Raw genomic sequence first — 21,524 nt, forward strand, 5'->3', positions numbered from 1 at the left:
TCCTCTTGGTGCCATGTACATTTTTTTCGGGCATGTCTGATGCCTCTGGTGATGTCACTGCCGTCTGGAATGCCATGTGGAAGTACTGCATATCCAGCCGAACTATAAGGTAGGAGACCATCTGGCATTGACCACTGCGGATGGCAGGGGCCTCCGATAAGTGATGGTTGTCTTTCCGACTGACCACAGCAGTCTGTGCAGATATTTCTGACTAATCCAATAACATTCCTGTCTATATGCTCGGTGGTTTCCTTTCTAGAACTATGGAAATGTACTATCACAAAGCAGAAGAGAGCAGACTGGAAGCAGTCAAGACTTTTCAAGGTCTTACTTGACAGTTTACCTTATCAGGGACATGCCTTTAATAAGAAAGACTTAAGAAGAATCTGTCGTTCTTTTATTTCTATCTCCTTTAAGTCCTTTCCCTTATCTTTGCCTTGCCATAGGACTACAACAGAAATGTCCTCTGACACATCACTTTGGGAATGAACATAAAAACCAACATTCAGGAAAGATCTTCTTTTCCACCTTACATTATTCAGTCTATAGTGATTGGATTTTAATACTAAGTGACCTTTTCATTGTGTCTTTTTATTAATATTCAACTGGCAAACTGGTTATAAAGCTTGCAAGTATTCTTAGGTGTTCATATGACCTCAGTCAAACAGGCCTTTTTATAATAGTTTTGATTTGTGTCTCTTAAAATGAATTTCAAATGCTCCTGACCGACTGGCAAAACAAAGTTTCCAGTCATTATCCGTACAGAAATTTTGGGAAGTTTTGATTTTTAGTTATCTTTTACATCAGGGAGAAGTCTGATCAGTCCCAAATTCATTCAGTGGCCCCGGATATACACCACCAATCATAAAGGACTGTTGTGAAGAATACGGAAAAAGGAGGCTTGCAGCAGATGAAATACCCCCCACATAGCCCTGATCCTAACGTCACCGAGTCTACCTGCGATATATGACGGTGCATGAATAATCAGGCCATTTCACAATGGCAAGTCTCCATGACAGTCATAGCATGTTCAAACTTGAAAACTTGGAACCTAAAATGTGGGCGCTTGTCCACAAAATGCGATCTAAGAATATCAGTTGTTAATTTATATTTAAACATGTATCTAATTTTGAACTTCTGAAGATTTAAATCTTGAGTATGCGACCTTAGGTTCTGTTTGTGCTGCTAAGCACTCAAGAAGAGTTTTTTTTTTTTTTTGTTTTTTTTTAAAAAGACAATTTGCTGTTTGTGACCTAATCTACATGATAGAGGTTGGATTTCAAAGTCACACTGATGCAGAAATTGTATTGTCTGCAAGTTGTCATGTCTGATGGATCTCTTTGCACAAGTATCATGCATGGATTATATTCATTTGCACATAAACAGCTGTGTGTGCCACAGACGAGCAGTCGCTCTTATTAGACTATTTTCAAGGCTGCTTGAAATGTTTCTCAAGGTCACATGCATTCTTGGCGCATTGTAGTTCAGTGTCTGTGCAGTAGAATCCTTGTGGAGTAAGACGTGTAGTGATTATTTATTTACCATTTATTTAAATAAACATTAACCTTATACACTAAAGATTCATTATAAAATGTGACAAACTTCCGTGCATATTTGTAAAGATATTTATTAGCTGGCCATGTGTGTAATTCTTTAGACAGAACCTACCCCAAATAAGTTCTTACTCCTTAAATTATGAATATAACCAAGAAAAAATGAACAGCACAGGTAGGTGGATCTTTCGCGAATGGGTTATTGATAACCATTTGCTTTGCTCAGGCGATGCATGCATGTCTGATTACATCATGACTCTTTTAGCTGTGACACTGTAGACACCAGGGAGCATTTGATCTCGCTGTTTCTATGTCAAAGTGTGTGACGACGGGAGCATTATTTATTTAATGTCTGTGGATCTGGAGCTTGTCAGTGATGCCTCCTCAATCCACAGTGGATTTTCACGGGACAGAGTACTGAAAGGAAACTCTGCGGAGTGTATTCTGACTGAACTGTGATGCTAACCTGCAGCGCTTCGTGATAGGTAAAGAGGACCTTAATACTTGGAACGTGAGGTTAACTAGGTGTTTCAGACATGAGCCTAGTGTTAGCTGGCAGTCGGGAAACGAGAGCAGACACTGACCTCTCTGTTGGTTTCCTACTTTGGCATACTGACTATAGGACAAGTTGGGTCTATTTGGGGGGGGGTTGTAATGGAAAAGCAGCAACCTGCCAGCACGAGCTTGCAGTTCCACTGCGGTGAGGGTAGGGAAAAAAGAAAAAGAAAAAACCCTCCCGGGTGGAAAAGCTTAGACGTGTCTAGGATAGAAGCCGTATTCTGCTCAAAAATGTCACAATGATGAAGACGTGAACAGGCTGTTATTGTTAATAAGAGGTTCTCTAGTTGCAGTTAGTCTAATGGCTTCCACATTTGGTGTTCAGTGTATTAAAGTGAGAGTAACATTTCTTTTATAATGGTTGATATTGGTCCTGATGACTTACATCTATGGCATTTGCTGATCTGAGTGGCCCATCTTTTAACGTTCTGAAATATTAAGAAGTAGTGCGATGAAGAGTTGACACGACTGTAAAACATTTTTTCCGGTTTATTTCTTCTATTAAAAACTTTATTTTTCCCCTGAAGCTTGACAAAATGCTTGTATCTACTAGAAAACTGGTTCCGACTGCTCTTCTTTGTATGGTTGACCAAAAAAGACCTTCATTCATTACTTTGTTCAGTTTCGTTTCAGTATTGATGTCTAAAGGTGCCTTTTTCCGATCAGTGCTTAAGTTGGAGTCAGTATCCACATACTGCTGAATAATTTAGAATCATGTCTTTACCGGAGGGACATCATATTGTGTGAAAAGTTTTATTCCCTTCATTATTTCTGAAATTCATATAATCATTTGTAAGAGTTTGGTCACCCCGCTGTGTTGAGTAGATGTTTGATCATGACAGTAATAGATGGGTATATGTGCTATAGGCTCTCACTGTCTTTTCACCTTCTATTGCTGCAGGGCTGCAACATTATGGGAGAATATATTTGGGAACATTGCCTGTGCTGCAGTATCTACACTGCTCATGTTAAGCCATGCAGCTTTTGAAATGCTAATAAGCAAGTTTGTTTACTCTAATGCTTAAGAAAGCTTCCCTCTGGAGACACATTTCACGTTCACAGTGTTTACTGGGGTGTCTGATGTGGAAAATGCACTAAACAGAAATGCACTGGGGGGAAAAAAGTGCGATGTTTCTAGAATGTCTCCCAGTTTCCCTTTTTTTCCTGTACTTTATGTGTGTGATTAAAGGAGGGCCAAAATATGTGTTGCCTCTGTTCTGCTCTTTGTGATCAGTCGGGGACAGCGCGAGCTCCGAGAAGCACAGTCGCTGTCGCTTTCTGTGGCTTTTTTTTTTTTTTTTTTTTTTTTTTTTGGCTGTTGTACTACTTTTGATGACATATTCCTTTGCATCTCTTCACAGCGCCTGCCTGGAGAATAATGAGCATGTGTGCTGTATTAACTTATGTAATGGCAAGCAAGAGGAGGGGTGAGTTTGGGGGGGCAGTGAAGGAGGAGGGGGAAGAGAAGAGTGATGAGCTCATGCTGCTGCACTGCAGCTCTTATAGACACACTCTGCATTTTGTGGTCTTTTTTTTTTTTTTTTTAGCCATGTGTTATTGCGCATGCACATATGCATTCGTGCAGGCTTATTTTGTGTGCATCGGGTCGACTGATTCACTTTCAAAAATAAAGCATATGTAGAATGAAAAAGAGCAGATCATAATTTTGTAATTAGAATTTAGCGTTCTGCTGCAGGCTGCCATCCATGCTTTTTATAACTTTATTGAAATATTGCCACTTTTTTATTGATAACTGATGATGAGGGAGAGACAGGAAATGGGGAAGAAAGTAAGGACTGACATTCAGTAAGTGGTTCCGCCAGCTGGTGTTCGAACCTGCAAGTCGGTCCTCAGAAGATTAGTGGTATGCGCTCTCAGCTCGATCATGTGCCTGTGGTTTCATATTTTCATCGCTTAGCTCTGGCAGTGCTTTGCTATGAATGGGAATTGGCATGTGCACACTGTTCTTTACCTGCATCACCGTTGGTCCAGAGAGCTGAAGCTCAGCTGTGAACAAGCTGAGCCTCCTGAGCTCAGGCTGACTATTGGTGCTAATCCACAAACTTTTCAGCAACAAAGCAGACTTGCATTATCCAGAGTTAATGCCAGAAATGAGCAAGGTGGGGAAGGGTCAAAGGATGAGAGAGGAGGGGAGGGGGGGGGTTAAAATGGCACGCCAGTGCATTTGCTCTATAAAACAGAGTGGTTCCTTTGGGGGCTTTTTAGCTCTTCAAGGTTTTCAATGTCATATTATAAGAATACAAATTAGATGTGACACATAACGCTCTCTGTATACTATGTGTTGTTTTCACCAATTAATATTTGATTATATACTTTATTAATCTTATTGCTTGTGTGTGAGCATGATTTGTCGAATTAGCACATGTCCCTGCACGAGAGTGAAATAAGCATGTTGTCATGAGGCTGGGACTGCGACTGGTAAATGGTCATTAAAGTTAAATGTTTATCTTGGTTGGGCTCATTGGTTTGGACTGTTTAAATGGAGGTTATTTTGTTTTCTTATTTCACACACATACACATATCTTCAGCATCTTTTAAAGGTATGGACAGTGGTTTTTTTTTTTTGGGGGTTTTTTTGTTTGCTTTTTTTTTTCCTGTCAGCCTTAGCTGTTGCCTTGACAACTGGCCTCGGAGATCTGTGCACGTGCACGTAATTGTGATAAATCCTGATTTCAATCTATGAGAAACCATCCACAGAGACCTGTATCATTCAGTGCCCATCATAGTAGGAGTTGTACTATATATATATTTTGGTTTTAATTATTTTGCAACATGAAAGCGCATAGAAACAACTACGAGATGCACGTTGAAGCATTTATCTATAATACCTACCATAACACATTCTAATAATCAACACTGTTATTGCTCTGTAAAAGGAAAACCCTGAAAATGGACAGTTTGAAGCATTTAATACATACAATGATTTGCTTAGCAACTTGTTACGAAAACATTTTTGATCATTATCATTATCAATCTGCTTTTAAATTTAGTTTATTTTTGTTTTTTAAGCTGTCGGTGTTTTACAGTCACGCTAGAAATCATTCATTCTCAATAAACAAGGACCGGTCATGTCAAATAGATCAAACTTTTCTCCTCATGAAGACATGTACATGTCTGCCTGCAGCTTAAATAAGCTCCCTTGGGAGCTGAGTAATTTCCACTCCCTCGGTTTGTGTAGCCTTTGCTCTAAATTCTTTATATATACACTTTTTCCTCTTTTTGTAACATCCTTCCCTCTGCTGTTCTACTTTACATCAACTTTTTTCTCCCCCGTCTTGATAAAGATGAGTGGGATGCTTTTAATCAGTCATATATCCCTAAGCACAGCATCATTCTATGTACAGTGGACTGTACACCAGCACCATCTGTTGGTAGAAAGACTTCAGGACAGAGAAAAGCCTCAAGGACTAAGAGAATCTCCTGCGACTACTTGATAGAGGTCTTATGTTAATCTCCCTCCCACTGTGTGGATAGTCCGTGGGTTTGGCTGCATTCTCTATGAAGAAAGTGAGAAACGGTCAGAGTTGCCTGCCTGTTAATGGGCGCAGAGTCATACTAGTCGGGCTTTCCGCTGCGAGTAAGTCAAGTGCAGAGAGCTAAGAAATTAAACAATGGGAGATATTACGAGTCATATAAATGAGTGGACCTGAATTCCACTGTGAGTCATCGCAGAAGGGAGAAAAGACAAATTAAGGCAGATGGGGGCTCTTGCTTTGTCTGGAGTCCCACAGCGGCTACTGTAGCCTTATAGCCTGTTTCTCTGGCTTTTCTCCCAGATTGCTGATACTGAGCTTTACTACCAAGGCTTACTTAACTGTTTCATATTATCTGGAAGATTAAAAATATAAAAATAACCTCTTTTTTGTTGATGAAATTGATTTCTGTCCTGATTTGATTTTCTTCTAAATAAAGAAAGCTGAGGTCATTTTTTAAATTTATTTATTTATTTTTTGGCCCCTTTGCGTTTTTCCCCATTGACACACTTTAAGAAAAAAAAAAAAGAGAAATCATATATATATAATTTATTTATTTATATTTTTGATGGAAAAATGCAGGAAACCAAAGCACATGAACCATGGAGAAACGGAGCCTTATCCCTCAATGTGAGATGCTACAGTGTTTCTTATCCCATATAAGGAGGACACATGAAACATGTGACATAATCTGAATAGAATTCTTATTTTTGCATCAGAATTGAAGGCACTCTTAGACGACCTGTTATCTAACTAGAAATGCTCTGGCTGTCTGAGGATGTGTTCTGGTTGAGAGCTCAGATTTACCCTTTGGCAACACCATGTGTCCTAAAGAGAAGAGGGCAAAAAGGAAAAAAGGAGAGAAAAAAAAATCAGTGACCTTGTAGAGCTGTAACACGCAGGCTCCACACATGCCCCCACTGATTTACAGACATCAACCCAGCAGCTGAATAAATGACCACAGACCATTGCAGAGGCATATTTGGATGGGAGAGTGAGAAGACAGCTGATGCTAGAGAGAGAGAGGGGCTGACTAAAGGAAGAAAGAAGGGCAGAGATTCAAAGAAACTGAGGCTGTGAGGGACAAAGCTAAGTGAAGCTGATGATTGAGGCAGGGGGGAGGGTGTGCAGTGTGCGGAGAGCCCCCTCTTTTCATTGACGTTTAGGAGAATGTGCTGATTAGTGGAAAGTACATCATTCAGATGGAGGTTCCTAGTCCCCCGTGTATGACTGGAGACTGGGAACAAAAACATGCAGCTTTCCAGTAACCACGGTCACCTTAACTTTCTCTAAAGCAGCAGTTTGTCATCAGAGCCTGGCTCTGGTTTGATACTGTATGGACCAGCCTGGAGACAGATGTGTGGAGGTAGGTGGGCTCTGGTCTGCAGGTGCGTGTGAGTGCGGTATATCTGGATGTGAAGTGCAGGTTCAAGCTGTTTACATATTGTCCAGCTGTCCAGCAGCGTGTCAGGCTGGTTTGCATGCACGATCAATCATGAATTACTAACAAATTTGTTTAAAAAATATTTAAACGATTGAAAATCTATTTGTGAGAATTGTTTGTTTGTTTGCTTTTGGGGGGGGTATCACGGACGATTGTTCTGTTAAAACAAGCTACTGGTATGTGCAGATATAATATCGGGCTGTATGAAACTGAACTGTAATAATTCATTTATGCAGACATTTAAGCTCTATATGTATGGAGATTATATGAAATAGAGCTGTAGCTGCTGCACTGTAGTTTGGCTGTACTCTAATGCGCTTTACTCTCTTCTTACTTGGTGTCTTATTTACAAAGTGCAAATTCAACCTCTTTAAGATTCGTGATACATTTAAAAAAAAAAAAAAAAAAAAAAAAAAAAGGATTTGCCATCTGTTTGCCATCTTTCTGATTTCCACCTTTTTACCAGTGAAGACTTTTTCTCACCAGGCTGAGTCTCAGCACATTCCTGCTGATTGTCTCCTTCATAAGGCACATCCTGTTGATGTATTTTCAACCTATAGGCGGCTGCCGTTCTGTTTTTTTCCATGTGTTTGCGAGGGGCCTGTGTGCTTTGTCCACTCACACATCTTCTCGTTAGTCCTCTTAACAGAATGGATGCTTTGGTGAGGACATCATTAGAACCTATTAGATGCATTGACCGTGACACTGCGTGTCCCTCCCTCAGTCTTATACAAAACAGAGCTGCACTGTACTCCGTGTATGCAGACTTTGCATTTTCCCTACATCGCACGCAACTCAAACCTTCCTCTTAGTCTTCCCTCAGTCCATTTATATCCCTGCCCTGTGTTTACATGCTTTCACATCACATGTATTGTTATCATTCTGTCCCCTCACAGGATGCCGCTGACTTATTGTATAGCAGATAAAATTCAAAATTCCCTTCTGGGACAATTAGGCATGGTACAGCTGCTATGAATCTCAATGGCTTTTTAGTACACAGAATTTCTTGGTGTTTCATCATCGAATGCACGCTAATTTCAAAAAATGGTGAACTGGCTTTTCTAAAAATGCTATTCATTATTCTTGTCCACATGGGAAACCATTAAAATATGAAAACAAAGCATTTCTTCTTCTTCCTTTTTTAACATGAAGCAGAAACGCATCATGTGGAAGAATTTACCTTATGTTGGCCAGATGTTTATGTACTTGAACAAAAGGTTTAGCTGACAACAATATGACCCGTCACACTCACAGTGGCCCTCCTGTGGAACTCAAAGCATTAAGACTGAGCTGTAAGTGCTCTGCTCCAAACACGTAAACAGATTATAGAAGTATCTCATCCTGTTATCATGGCTGGTTTGAGGATGTTATGTCCCTCCCTCTGGAATGGCTCCTCTCAGCTGTTACTGCAGGATTGTTGTAGTAGGCTGAACAGTTTACTCAAAGTTTAAGTGAGGGGGTTGACCTTATTTTACACAGTGGATTTGTTGAACAGCAGGAATGACAAAGTACACCGAAAGCTGACATTGACAGTTCCCTTCAGTATAATGAAAGCCGTCACAGTGTCTGCATTTCTGTGTAGTTACCTAAACTGTGCTCAAAGTTTCAACAAAGCACTTTATCCTTGAAGTCTACCAAATGAATCTGAATCAACAGTCACTCCAGTTACTGGAATTGTAGAAAATTATCAAATTTAATACACCAACATGACCTAACTTGTCATAAAAGCTTCTGTATGATGTGTTTTATTACCCTGAGTGTGACATAGACACGTGACTCCAGACCTGGAAATAAGTTTGTCAGTTTTACACGTGCAAAATTCTGTCTGCTTCTCTTTGCTGTAGCCTAAATATTCATTTTTTCCCATATATTGGCCAAAGTTCTGCCAGGCCAGTATTTTTTATTATTATTATTATTTATTTATTTTAATTTAAAAAAAAAAAGGGAAATGAACTCCACCAAAAGAGAAAACATTCTCCTCTGGACCATGTTGATTTTTATGTCAATCACAGATCCATGTGGGTGTGAGAATTACTTTCCACTGATACAGCCTCCTGCTTGTTATTGACCCTGGAGGCTATAAGGAAGTTCAGCTGATTAAAATTTGTCTGACAGAATTAGTCTGTTCTTTATTCAATAAAAAGAACACCAAACCAGCATGTCGAGACACTTCAGTCTTCTAGTTACACCCTTGAGTTCTCAAGGAAAAAAAGAAGGATTCCAAAAAGAACTTGAAATAGAGAAACATCCTTTCTGCCTTCTTATATTTCTACCCCCGTGTACAAACCTGTTTATCTTGGAAACATGCATCATGGAAAAAAGAATGACTCAAGGTTAAAAAAACAAAACAAAAACATCTGGTATCTTTATTTCTAATGCTGACGAGCTGACGTGTCTTGACATTATTGTCATATTTGATAAAAAGAGCCAACTCCATTAAACGTTAGCGTTTTGTCCTGTGGGCTCAGAAAACCAACCAGGGGCTTCTAATAAGTAATTGACGGGTTACAGATCGATGTATCCTGAAGCCTATAGAGACATATTTTGAGTCCATAAGACTGAAAGCTTTATGGACTAAAAATCCAGCCTCCAAGGACAGGTAGCAGACAAATTTACAATTTTGTTTTAAAATAAACCTTTTCCTTTAAAATGACGGGAATTTGTCTGTTCCAAGCATTGTGGTCATGCACGACACGGCTGGCTGTCTCTTCTGTATCTTACTCCTAAAGGACTGGTTGTTATTGACTTCCAATGTGAGTTCGTAGCTGTCAAATATGCTTTGATTGTGTGCAAATTAAATGGAACCCAAACACCATTAACCACTGTCAGTGTCAGGTAGTTTGTCACTGAGATGGCAAATTTAATCCATAGCTTGCGCCCATGTGTGACCTCCTTTTCTTGTAAAATGCTTTGGCACCATCTCAAGCGGAGGTTACAGGAGGCATTTAGAGAAATGAAACAATAAACACGGTGCTGCATAACTGCTCCTCTCAAAAAATCTCTATCGCTCTGTAAAAGCCGGGCCTCGTGTCCCAGCCAGACTGCCTGAATGGAGTATATGTAGAAGCATAAGATCTGCTGACATGCACCCACCGGGTCTTGTGGAAATGTGGTATGAATGGAACTTGCACATTCAGGATATCTTGTTCCACTGTGGAATATGTCAACATGAATCCATTTCTCAGCACTCTCGTGACCTGCACAAAAGGTTTTCTCAGCTTCCTTTTTACGTTTGTGAGGAGGGACGTAGATCGAGGATGCGTTATCTCTGCGCTCTTGTTCTGTGATTGATTGCTTCCTGGTTGTCTGTGGCTCTGGGGGGGTGAAAAAAAGAATCATGGCCACTTAGTCATTTTTCAACTTTTATAACTTTTGAACCTTAGGCTCATTGTCAAGAGGGTTATGAAAACTTTGACATGTGTGTCTCTACGAATCTATAAAGAGGACAGGTGGGGATCATGAATTATTTCTTTTTTAATTCTGCTCCCATTGTTGAGGTGCTTTCAGCTGTGGCTTTTAATTAATATTTAAATACGACTGATTAAGTTTTCATTACGGCAGGGAAAAGCTCTCATAACATGTAAACCAATCTTGAGTTTTCTCATGTTAATTCTGTGGCTGATTTGGTGTTTCTGCTTAGATGTGCAAAGTTTTTGAAAAAAGGGGAAAAAGGAAAAAGTTAACAGTCAGGATTTCCTTTGACAGCTGGGATCCTGATACAGCAATCCTTTCAGTACTGCTCAAACCTCCTGCCTCTTAGAGACTAAAACGATCAATGCAAGACGTTTGCACTCAGTGAACTTGTACTAGCAAATACATTTAGATATTTTTCCCCAGGGCATTAACAAATATTTCTTGTTGTTTGATCTGTTTTTTTTTTTTTTTTTTTTTTATTGTTTTGCTTAATTTCTCTTGTCAGTGCTGTGGTTAGGTTGATTAGAATGGAGCTAAGCTTGAAAGTGCATTAATCTTTCGAGTAAGAGCTCCTCTGTGGCATGACTTGATTGAAGCTTATTCACAGTATTTGCACACTAGATACAGTGTAGATACTCTTAGCTGCCTTCATTTCCCCACATCTGTATTCAGTTCTCCGGTTTTCTTTTTTTCTCCTGAAATAACATTGGGTTTCTTGAATGATTCCTTCCCTGTCAGCCTAATGAGGGGCATTAAAATGAAATACATTTTACGCTTTCACTTCCAAGTGGAGCAGAATCTGAAAGGCGTAAAGAAGCAGACATGAGAGAAGCCGCCTTTACATGATGTGCCAATGCAAACAATGGCTTGTGCCAGTGTATATGGCCGAGTGGGAAGGAGCTCCTCAGGGCACCTCGAGGCTTAGTCGTAGTGTTTATGCTGTGGGCTTCGGGTGCCATGGAGGCGCAGTTTGCTTTGCTTTTGTGAAGGGCAGCAAAGCATGGCAAGAAACTGGAGTCTTGACTGGGGAGTTCAGGGCTGTTGGAAAACAAAGTGAGGCAAGCTCTGGTAAAGCTATTAGACAGCTGTGCGCGGAGAGGTGAATTTTTTGTGGAATGTAAGCAGTCTGAGTTTTATAGGAATGCAGAGATTTCAATCTGCATCTCCTCACTGTATCTGTATCTCTTCAATCTCAATCATCTTCTGCATAAAATAAGCAACTTATGTAGACGATTTTAAATAAACAGTTTTTCTTTATTGATGCTGAATCGTACATTTGAAAAGAGACTCTGATTCAAAACCTTCCATGCAATTAGCATGTGTCTTCACTAGACACTTAATTATACTACAATCACCTCTAAGCCACAACATCATTTCTTGCTTGACTGCTAATGAAATCTTGTGAGAGATTGGAATGATTGAGCAACACAACGTGTTCAAGATCATCAGCTATTTAATCAGATCTCTGTTGCTGTCGGCAATGAATGGAATCTGATTGAAACAGCAATTATTATCATTGTAAGCCTTGAAGTCAATTTACCCAGTTCAATGATGTGACTTAGCTCATGGCTCCAAAATGATTGCACTGAGAGATACACATGTATGCTCAAAAGTGCATGCACAAGTAGTTATTTTAGGAACACGTTTGGTTTATGTCAAATGATGGATTATATTATATATATATTTATCTATTTAAAAAAAAAATCTAAGATAATATTGATAGATGGCTCCACAGAATCATTTCTGGAATCTGTGTAGCACCAGGACGTGATTTTGATAGTGTTTGGCAATAAATCAGGAGTCTGTTTGAAGACTGATTGGCCAGCATGGTGCTGTTAGAAAGATGGATGTTTTAGGAAGGTTGGAAACGATATTAGAAATATTTTCTGATATTTGTTGAAGATGTTTAGCCAATCAGTTAAGCCTAAGTTGCTTACACTGTACTGGACAACTTTATACATTCTTAAAATGTGATTCAAAGAAAGGGAAAAAGCTTTGAATATATTTAAGTCTATATAAGATATAGGTTACATATATAAGACATCTTCGCTGTGGGGTCTTGCAGCATGCCACAAACTCATCTTTCCTGACCTGTAATGCATTTAAACCGCAGACTGTGTGACTTGAGACAGGTGGGGACTCTGCTGCTGCCTCAAATAGATTATTGCACAAACCCCTCCCCACCCGAAAAACCTGGTTCGTTACATCCCGGTGCCTTTGAATAACCCACCACCCTCCTGATATGCAGCTGTGACAAACATGTCTGACCCCAGTTGTCCTGAATGACATCATCAACCGCATATCTGCCCCCAGACCTAATGTGCATCTTTAAGGGAACATATAGTATCATATCTAACCAGTGGGTGGCGATGTCACTCTGAGAGCCCATTGTGGACTGGGTCCAATCATTGCAAAGCCTCTGTCAGGTCTGTTTTATTGTTCTGGTGGCAGTGCTGTGCTCCTGCGGTCATCACGACCGCCATGAGTATTTATACCCGCTGTGGCTTATGTCACATTTACAGTCATGGCTGCTCTGAGTACCACTCTGTTTTCCAGTTGACCTCAAGATTTCACAGTGTCACTAAAAAACGCTGCACATCAATGCACTACAAAGAAACAGATAATGAGATGATATCAGCAGGGCATTCAATGGCCATTCTCCTGATGTGTATTCTTTCTCTTGTTCTTCAAAGCTTTGTCTCACTCGGAGTGTTTACCAGAGCGTGTCACCTCACATGGGTCTATTTTTAGCAGGGGAGAACTGTGCTGTAGTATGTGTCCCTGATGGGTGGAGCTAACGTTAAGAGCTTTGGAGAAATACAGTATCTGGTAATGGAGTGAGCTGAAAGGGGAAATATTGTTACTGGACAAAGGGGGCCTGCTTCTAATAATGGTTACAGCACAAAAGACACCACCTCTATTTATATTTTAACTGAGAGGGAGAGGGCATCTTCAAGCAGACAAGATTATTTTGAAGTGATGTGTTAGTGTAGTTCTTTTTTCTTTTTTTTTTTTTGCGATTTTATTCTAGTGCAGACACAAAAAAGAGTACAAAAGCATGTGGCTGGTTTTATATAGTAAAGATTTGTTTTGGTTATCAGTGTCGTCTTGTGACCTGTGCCCGACTGCTGATCACAAGTTTCCTCCATTCATATTTCAAAGCTAGAGACTCCACCTGACCTGCATGTCTTTAAAATGTAAGAAGAAACCAGAGGACACCCACACAAACACAAAGAGACCAAAGAAAAACTCTAACCAAGAAGAAGTAAACCTTAGACCTTCTTTCCTTGTACGAGCAGGCCCAAAGTCATTAAATTGTTCTCAGCATGCTGGCACATTTGTAATTTAGATCAGTGCATTTTTGGAAAAAGCCACTGTTGAAATATTTTTTTTGAAACCACTATCATCTTTGCCCACATGTGATGCTATAGGCAGGAGCGTAGCATAAAACTGCATGCAGCACAAATGGATCCTAAACTTCTGGCTCATGCTTTAAAAATTACCTGCCTGCACTGCTTCATTTTTTACATATTTAAACTCGTGCATTCATTCAGTTGTTCGTGGATTAAGGCTAAGCAATCTGTTGGAGCATTTATTTGGCTGTGCATCGTGACCTCCTAGCTAACTGTTCCTCCCTGCATCCATCCTTAATGATAATCTAAGGTAAAGTGGTATGAATATTCTCATGTAAATAAACAAGGAAGTGAATATTTTTGAAAAATGTCCCACTAAAGCTTCGAAGAATAATGAAGCAAGCCTGCTTTTTCACCAGGATTTTGTTTACTCTTGCTACTGGTCAGCCTGTCGCCAGACAATTTTCAGTAAGAGTTCAAAAGAATCTCACAATGTACTTATAGTTAGAGGAAAGGATATGGTAAATTAAAAAGTCATCTCTCCCAAAACCTTCAGTTTTTGTTTGCATCTGGATGCATTACTGCAACAATATGCAAACAGGGAAAAAGAAAAGCCTCACAGACATCACTTGCCACTGATGATCTTTGATCATTCCCATAGGATCCCACAGGCAACACATCTGCTCCAGCTTTGCTGCCAGGATGTGATGAACAGATTCTGCATATCCTTTAATTACTTCTATTTCAGCTCTATTTAAACATCTGCTGCCAGTCCCTCCTTATGCACAGAAATTCTTTGTTCCTGAGAATTTACAGAGGAATGATGTGTTTTTTGTTTTGTTTTTTGTTTTTTTTTGCCCCCTATACAAAGTTCTCTGTGTTCACAAAACTATCCCAGGCCACTACATCTCATTTAGAATGCTCTTGTATCAAACTATGACATCAGCCTGTTCTAATTGTTTCCAGACCAGGCGAAGGCTGAGTTTTCATTTTATTTTCCGTTTCTTAGCGCAGGTCTCAGTCGCTCAGCATCCAGCAAAAGCAGATAATGAGTAACGATGCATGATGTCATGTAGACAGAGCACCGTCTGCCAAACTTGTGACCAAGTTTCCAGGAAGATATCACTTTCCCCCCCTGTCGTTTCTTTTGCTTTCTTTTCTTCTGCTCTGCCTTTTTTCATTCTCTTTGCAGTTGGAAAGTCCATGTTTTTTCTTTGCCTGATACTCGGGTACTACATCTGTGGGAAGCATTTGATAAAGCTGTAGGTATGTTGACCGCTTGGGGCCTGTTGGGACTGGTCCCCTGTTTTCTGTAGTTAGCTTTCTTTTTACTCTGAGACAAGAAAGGGAAGGAAACAAAGGGAGGGTTTGGATTTGGAGGAGAGTGATAGAGTAGGAGCTGAAATGCAGAGAGACCATATGTATTGAGTTGGAGAAATACAGTTTTATGAGCGGAGAGTGGGCCTCTGCTTGGAATTCTCAATGACATCATTTTGGAGTAAAGCGTTGTGCAGCCAGGGCTCGGGAGATGGAGTGGGCCTTCACCAGACGGGACGACTAGACTGGGTTGTAACACTAGAGGAGGAGAGAGACGTGGAGGCAGGCAGACAGGGAACATTACACAGGACAGCTAGGTTTGTGAAAACTTTTACAGCCCAGTTTTACCTGGAATACCTCTAATTAGATCATTTCAGCATAACCCTCCTTGATGCCTAAACTGACGTTACCCCTGTGCCCCATGATGAAACAGTCATAATATACTTGAGGTTGATACGCATCGTGCGCTCGCCTTCAAAATGAGACCACAATATTACTTCATATCGCAGTCAAAAACAAATAAACTCTAGTTAGCGGCTCCCTGTGGTCCACTGTGGGGGGAAGAGAAAACAAAGCATCTGCTGGGGCAAATATCTAAAATCATGCACATATTTCCAAACTAAATGCCTGCATCTGTGTTTGTGTCTTGGGTGAAGTGTGACAAAATGATTCAGTAATGAGGATGTCAGATTTATTACAGGGAGGTCTTAAATTGCTTTTGTTCCCATTTTTGTTTATGGTGTGTTTGCGTGATAGGTGAGTTCTGTAAGTTGAGTCAACTATCTTGCAGCTCCATAAGGCATTAGCAGCTGTAGCCGCCACAGTACGGGTCAAGGTCTCAAACTGAAATAGACCAGTTGGCCGGTTACTGTCTGTCTGCTTGCCTTTCTACACATACTCATTGTAACTGAGTCACACGTTGCAAGTAAGTCTCCCCTGCTGTGATCCATGACACATGTTGAGATACACTTGCTTTTTCTCCTTAAGTAACCCTTTCTTATGCTTTTGTCTCTCATTCTGCATCTTTCATTTGAAGCCTCAGATGAAAACAGTTCGGACAAGGTGATCATTTTAGGGGTTCGGGTCTGTAATTAGAAGAATTCAGGATCCCTCTCTTTTACAGACTGGTGTGGACGCCTCTGTGGATGATTGGTGTCCCTGTAAACTGGCTCCATGTGGGAGTCATTCTCCTCCGTTTCCTGTGCCTGTTGTCATTAGATAGAAAATACCTTTGGCTTGGGGGCAGTTTACTCCAACCCCCTTTTCTCAGAGGGGTGATTAGTCTCTGCCCTGTCTCAACAACACTGTGAAGTCCAGAGACAAGACACCATCACAGTTTGTGTGTTTGGGGCTTGGTGAGGTTTGCGCTGATGGTGCAGTACGAGGGGAATTTCATGCAGTGTGTAACACTATCCATGAAGAAGTGTTTGTTTCAAGGCGAGTGAAAATTGAAGACATAAAGATACACAGCTTCTATTGTGTATCTGTTGTGATTTTCTGCAGCGAAAGACACCGAATCTGTAGCCCTTTTCTTAGTGCACATCTTAACAGTCACTGCTCAGCCCTGAAAGGCTCTATTAATAGAGGCGCTCTCTTTTATTTGCAGTCGCTACCAAGTCAGTCCTTTTCCTTTTGTGTAAAAAGAGCTAACAAAAGATCCTGACATTCAAACACTCCAAACCCTGTTTCCTTCAACCACTCTCTTTTTTTTTCTCCTCATACTTTATTGTTTACCCATTTCTCTCTGTTCCATCTCACTCCTATTTTTCTACTATACCTATATGCACTTAACTCAGCTGCCACTCTCTTACCCTCCCTCCTGGCTTTTTATTTTTTTTTAGTGCATTGGTTTATCTTTTATTCCCAGCTGTCACTCTCTGTCTCTCCTTTTCATGTCTTTACACTTTGATAGCGTGCCTGAAAAACATGACTTTCTTTTCCACGTCGCCTCCTCTCTGGTCATGTGTGTCCCTTTCTTGCATGATAAGTGTTTCATCTCCATCTCTCTCTCTTCCTGCCCAGCTACAAAGCCTCCACACTTTCACACCCCCTTCCCAGCACCCCGCCCTCTTCCATACCGCTCGGGCCCTGGCAGAAACTCACACTCCCCTGTCTCATAGCCTCCACCCCCCTTATACTCCTACCAGCCCCGCGCACTGACGACAGAGAGGAAGAAAGAGAAAAAGAAAGGGCTCCATTTGACTGTCAAAGATTGCAGACTGCCACTTAGTACTGACCATGCACGCCTACCATCTATAGGAAACTGCTATCACAAGGCAACGAAATGAAAACGTCTGTAAGTGGCAGAGATCTACAAGCTGTAGCAGATGGCAGTTTTGAGTTGTGTCTGTCTTTTAGAGGAGCCTTTTAGGGAGCACTGGGGACTGGTGGGAGATCTGCTAATGTTTGGAGTACATCTTCTTACAAGTGCTGGCCAGCATGTGGTGTTTGCAGTGTAATTCAGAGAAGACCCAGTCACTGCTGGAGCTGGAGCTGAATAGCTGGTAAGAGTAATAGGAGAGTGTACACTGTGCTTGATTTAATGTGTGAGTGTGTGTGTTGTCATTGAATGAGGATACACCTGGCTGCTAACCCTCATAAGCCTGTGTTTAATAAACACTGGAGAGGAAGAGAGCTGCTATGAGTTTGAATCATTCACCGTGTTCCAGGACTCCATTTATGATTTCACACGATCCTCTTATAATGACGGCAGTAATGTAAAGCTTTGCACTTTAAATGACTGACTTTTAAAGTGTTGTCTGCATTTCCAGCTCTGACTCCATTCTAATTAAAAACAGATCATGCCCTCTCTGTGCGTCATTGTATGCCTGTGCTATCATAATATGTTTAGTCTTACTGTACAGAATCCATCTGAGTTGGATTGTTCCCCCTCCGCTCCGTTGAAGGGCATTCCTGTGGTGTGTCGTGGCCCTCCCACTTACTTGGCCACGGCTGTGTGCTCTTTCATAGCTCTGTCTTCAAGGGCAGGTGCTGAGCGTAGTGCTGGAGGACAGCTTAATGATTCATCACTGAAAGATAATGACAGTGGCTCAGTTGTTGTTGTTTTTGTTGTTGCTGAATCTTGACATGAGGGGGGAGGATGGATGATCAGACAGAACCAGGACTGTTAGTTACTGCGTGAGAGTAATATTGACTTTAGATTTCCTTAAGCAACAAGTCATTCAGTGGCATGTACAAACCATCAAATTACTCATCATACTGGCAGTGGCGTATGTTTCAGTTTGCTACTGTATACTTTTTTTTCATTATTGTGTGGACATTAAGTGGCACCTGATGAATGATTGCATACCTGTAATCAGCAAGCTTGATGCAAATAGAGAGGAACTTGAAGATTGTCCTCCACCAAGGCAATACCCAATTCAGCTTAGTTATCAAAAGGCTCTGCCTCAGCTCTCTCCTTGGCAGAGAAATGAAAAGCTGCTTTTCCGGTATTAATAGGAATTTTACTGTTGCTAATTATCCTCAATTGGCTATGGTTGTAGTTTTCAAAACAAAGGAAAAATGTGCTTGTTTTCTCGGGTATAGCTATTTAATACCCTTGGTTCTGATAACATTAGATGCCAAATGGCAGTCTGAAATATATAAAGACAGTCAGATCCTAAAACTCTCATTCTGAATGATACAACTTCCAGTAGTTGACAGCCACGAGGCTTATGAGACTCCAGTTGACTATATACTGTCTGCTGCAAACTGTCAGGAGCATTACTGTCAGTCTGCTGGCCAGAGCAGCGTTCCAGCTCGTAGCTTTGTCCAACTGTAAATTCCCAACTTGCGTGTGTGTGTGTGTGTGTGTGTGTGTGTGTGTGTGTGTGTGTGTGTGTGTGTGTGTTTAGAGCAGCTAAAAAAGTAATTCATTAGTCCAATTATTGGTACTGAAATGACATATAGTGTTTTCTGGCAATTCGAGCTTTTAATGCTGGGCTTCATCATTATGCCTCTGTGTGGTCTGCGAGACCTTTTACCTGAAAAGTTTATTCCATCACATCTGTGTGCAGTGAGATCTGGTGTGTGCATCTGTATTTATGAGCTCTCTGAGTTGCTTTCAAAAGAGGGAAAAACATCTGCTTTTGTTGTGCTTGGAGCGCATGCTGTCACTGCATGTGGGGTGTGCGGTGCGGTATGGAAGCGCTGTTTCGTTTTATTAGAAGGGTCACTTCACAGCCTCTGTTCAGATACACACATAAAGAAATATATTTCTATAAATGGTAAGGTCCTACAAAGAAGCTACAGAAGAAAAGTAACTTTTTTTAAATCAGATTTGACCTTCCTCTGTAACTTTACAGGTACTGTAATTTAATATATAACAATGTCTAGATTGTTCCCCAGCAACAATGTTTTCAAACATACATGAGTCTTTTCTCTGCACATGCTAACACTTTAAGAAACTCCCCCATGAGCTTGCTTGGTTTCAATGAAATCTCACTACATTACTTACATGTTTTTAAAGTTGGAAAAATGGCAAAAGTGAGGCCTTGAATGCAATGCTAGTAGAAATATTTTTTCTATGTGTGTATCGCTTTAGTGTTTACAACTGAGTTATGTTTTAGAGTGGTAAACTTCTCTGTGACGTTGCTTGGAAGTTGCGCTAGTTACACACTGCAGCAGTCTCTTCCTTTCTAACTCCAGCCTGTACTTCATTAGCCTTCTGCTATTCCCAGAACTCCTGTAGATGTGACTCCTCTTTTCCGGGATGGAGGAATGTTTCTCCCTCAGGTCCGACTGATGGTACGGGTTGAGGCCTGGGCAGGGGCCTCGGCCTGTTTGTTCAGGATGTGTTTGGAGGAAAGAGAGATTGTCGATTCTCCCCCCACCACCCCTCCAAATCCCTGGATCCTGTGGCTGAAAATCACTGCCAGCCGTGCTGACATGCTTATCCATGCCTACATCAGAGCTCATGGAGGGGGGGCTCCTGGTGGATAAAGAGCCAGACGGAGGGACAGTCGGGGCTAATATTGTGAGATCATATTTCAAGGCTTGTACAGTCACTATCAGGAAGTGGTGTGGCATGACATCACTGCTTCCCCCACCACTCAACATTGGGTTCCACAATGCTCACATATTAAAGTCCAAAACATGTATAAAACATTCATTTCAAAGTCATTTGAAGCCACTTGTGTCCACCGAATAATTAATATCTGACTCTGTAATAGTTCTCCCGCTCTTTTTCCCTTTTCCACCAGCCATTTAAGCTTAAAATATCAGTGCAGATCTTAAAATGATGCACTCTCTTCTTATTCCCAGCTTTTTCCCTCCATCACTGGCAGCTGACCTCGCTCTGTAGAGTTTTCACTGACTGCACAGCAGTACTTATTCTCTCTCTCTTTCTTCCATTTGCTTTCACTCAAACACTCTTTGGATGCTAGGCTGGTAAAAAGCAGAGTAGTTATTAACAAAATGTAGTAAAGAAGCTGGCTCACAGGTCTCACCCGGGGAAAATTATTACAGTTAGAGTTTTAACTTTTGCCTTAATATGTTTTTAAATTAATATAATTATTATTTTTCTTTTTAGATGTGCACTGCTGTAATTATTAACGGTGGCATGCATTTTGTGTTTTCAATGATTTCAATTAAACTCAATTCATTTTACCATCTTATTAGCATAAATTGAAATTTATTTTGGTTCATAAATAATTACAGAAGCAATTAAGCAAAACAATGAAAAGGCAATTATTCCCAACAAATTGGTACAAAAGAAAAAAATATTTAAACTGCATTACATAATGATAGCAATACTTTAGTCATCCTAAGAGCTCTGTCAGGTTACCGTTAGCAGGTAAATACTGAGATTAACATTCTAACATTTTCACATTAACAGTGCTAAGCTTAAATAACATCTACGGGGTCTAATGAAGCAGATAAGACACGCAAAGTTGACCTGATAATGGTGCTAGATGAAAATTAGGAGGATCAGTAAAGTCATTAAACTCACTGTGTGTACAAAATGTCATTGCAAGCAACGCAAAAATTAAAATGAGTTGAGCCACCGACCCAAAAATGGACATTGGTGCTGGTTTGGCTAAAAATGTTTGTAGACTTTGATTACAAACCATCATTTTGGTATTAAAAGAAAAATGAAGCCAAATGAACTAACAAAGTCTATGTCAGAGAAATGTCACATTTGTTAAATGCCCACTCCTCCTGACTAATGTCCAAATCCCTTGTGTCATCATAACGTTAATTCTTCATTTATCTCAAATGAAGAAATAAAAAAACAATGACTGCCACCTGCAAGCACACAGTGACAGCACACACAGTGTAATTTTTAACTCCAGGGATGACAGCTTTGACAGATGGTTGGGAACTTTTATCCCAGCTGTGATTATGCAATGAAGTATGATCTTGAATGTGTTTTGCTAGGTACTAGCGTTGT

At 40.5% G+C, this 21,524-nt stretch overlaps 1 protein-coding gene across 7 annotated transcripts in view; it reads left to right on the forward strand.

Moving 5' to 3' along the window:
* The window catches only part of LOC101467973 (IQ motif and SEC7 domain-containing protein 1), a 93,069-nt gene that overhangs the window by 53,401 nt on the left and 18,144 nt on the right, over positions 1-21,524 (forward strand). Inside the window, exon 1 of one of the 7 annotated variants that reach the window (XM_004546168.6) lies at positions 18-109. The exons of 5 other annotated variants lie outside the window; for them this stretch is intronic. In XM_004546168.6, the coding sequence (XP_004546225.1) occupies positions 33-109 (77 nt within the window). In that variant the 5' untranslated portion in view covers positions 18-32. Of the gene's footprint in view, positions 1-17; positions 110-17,284; positions 17,638-21,524 lie in introns of those variants that run through there. One more of the 7 variants, XM_004546169.5, reaches the window with a different exon arrangement.

Source organism: Maylandia zebra, linkage group LG20, assembly GCF_041146795.1.
Source record: "Maylandia zebra isolate NMK-2024a linkage group LG20, Mzebra_GT3a, whole genome shotgun sequence".
Taxonomy (NCBI): Eukaryota; Metazoa; Chordata; class Actinopteri; order Cichliformes; family Cichlidae; genus Maylandia; species Maylandia zebra.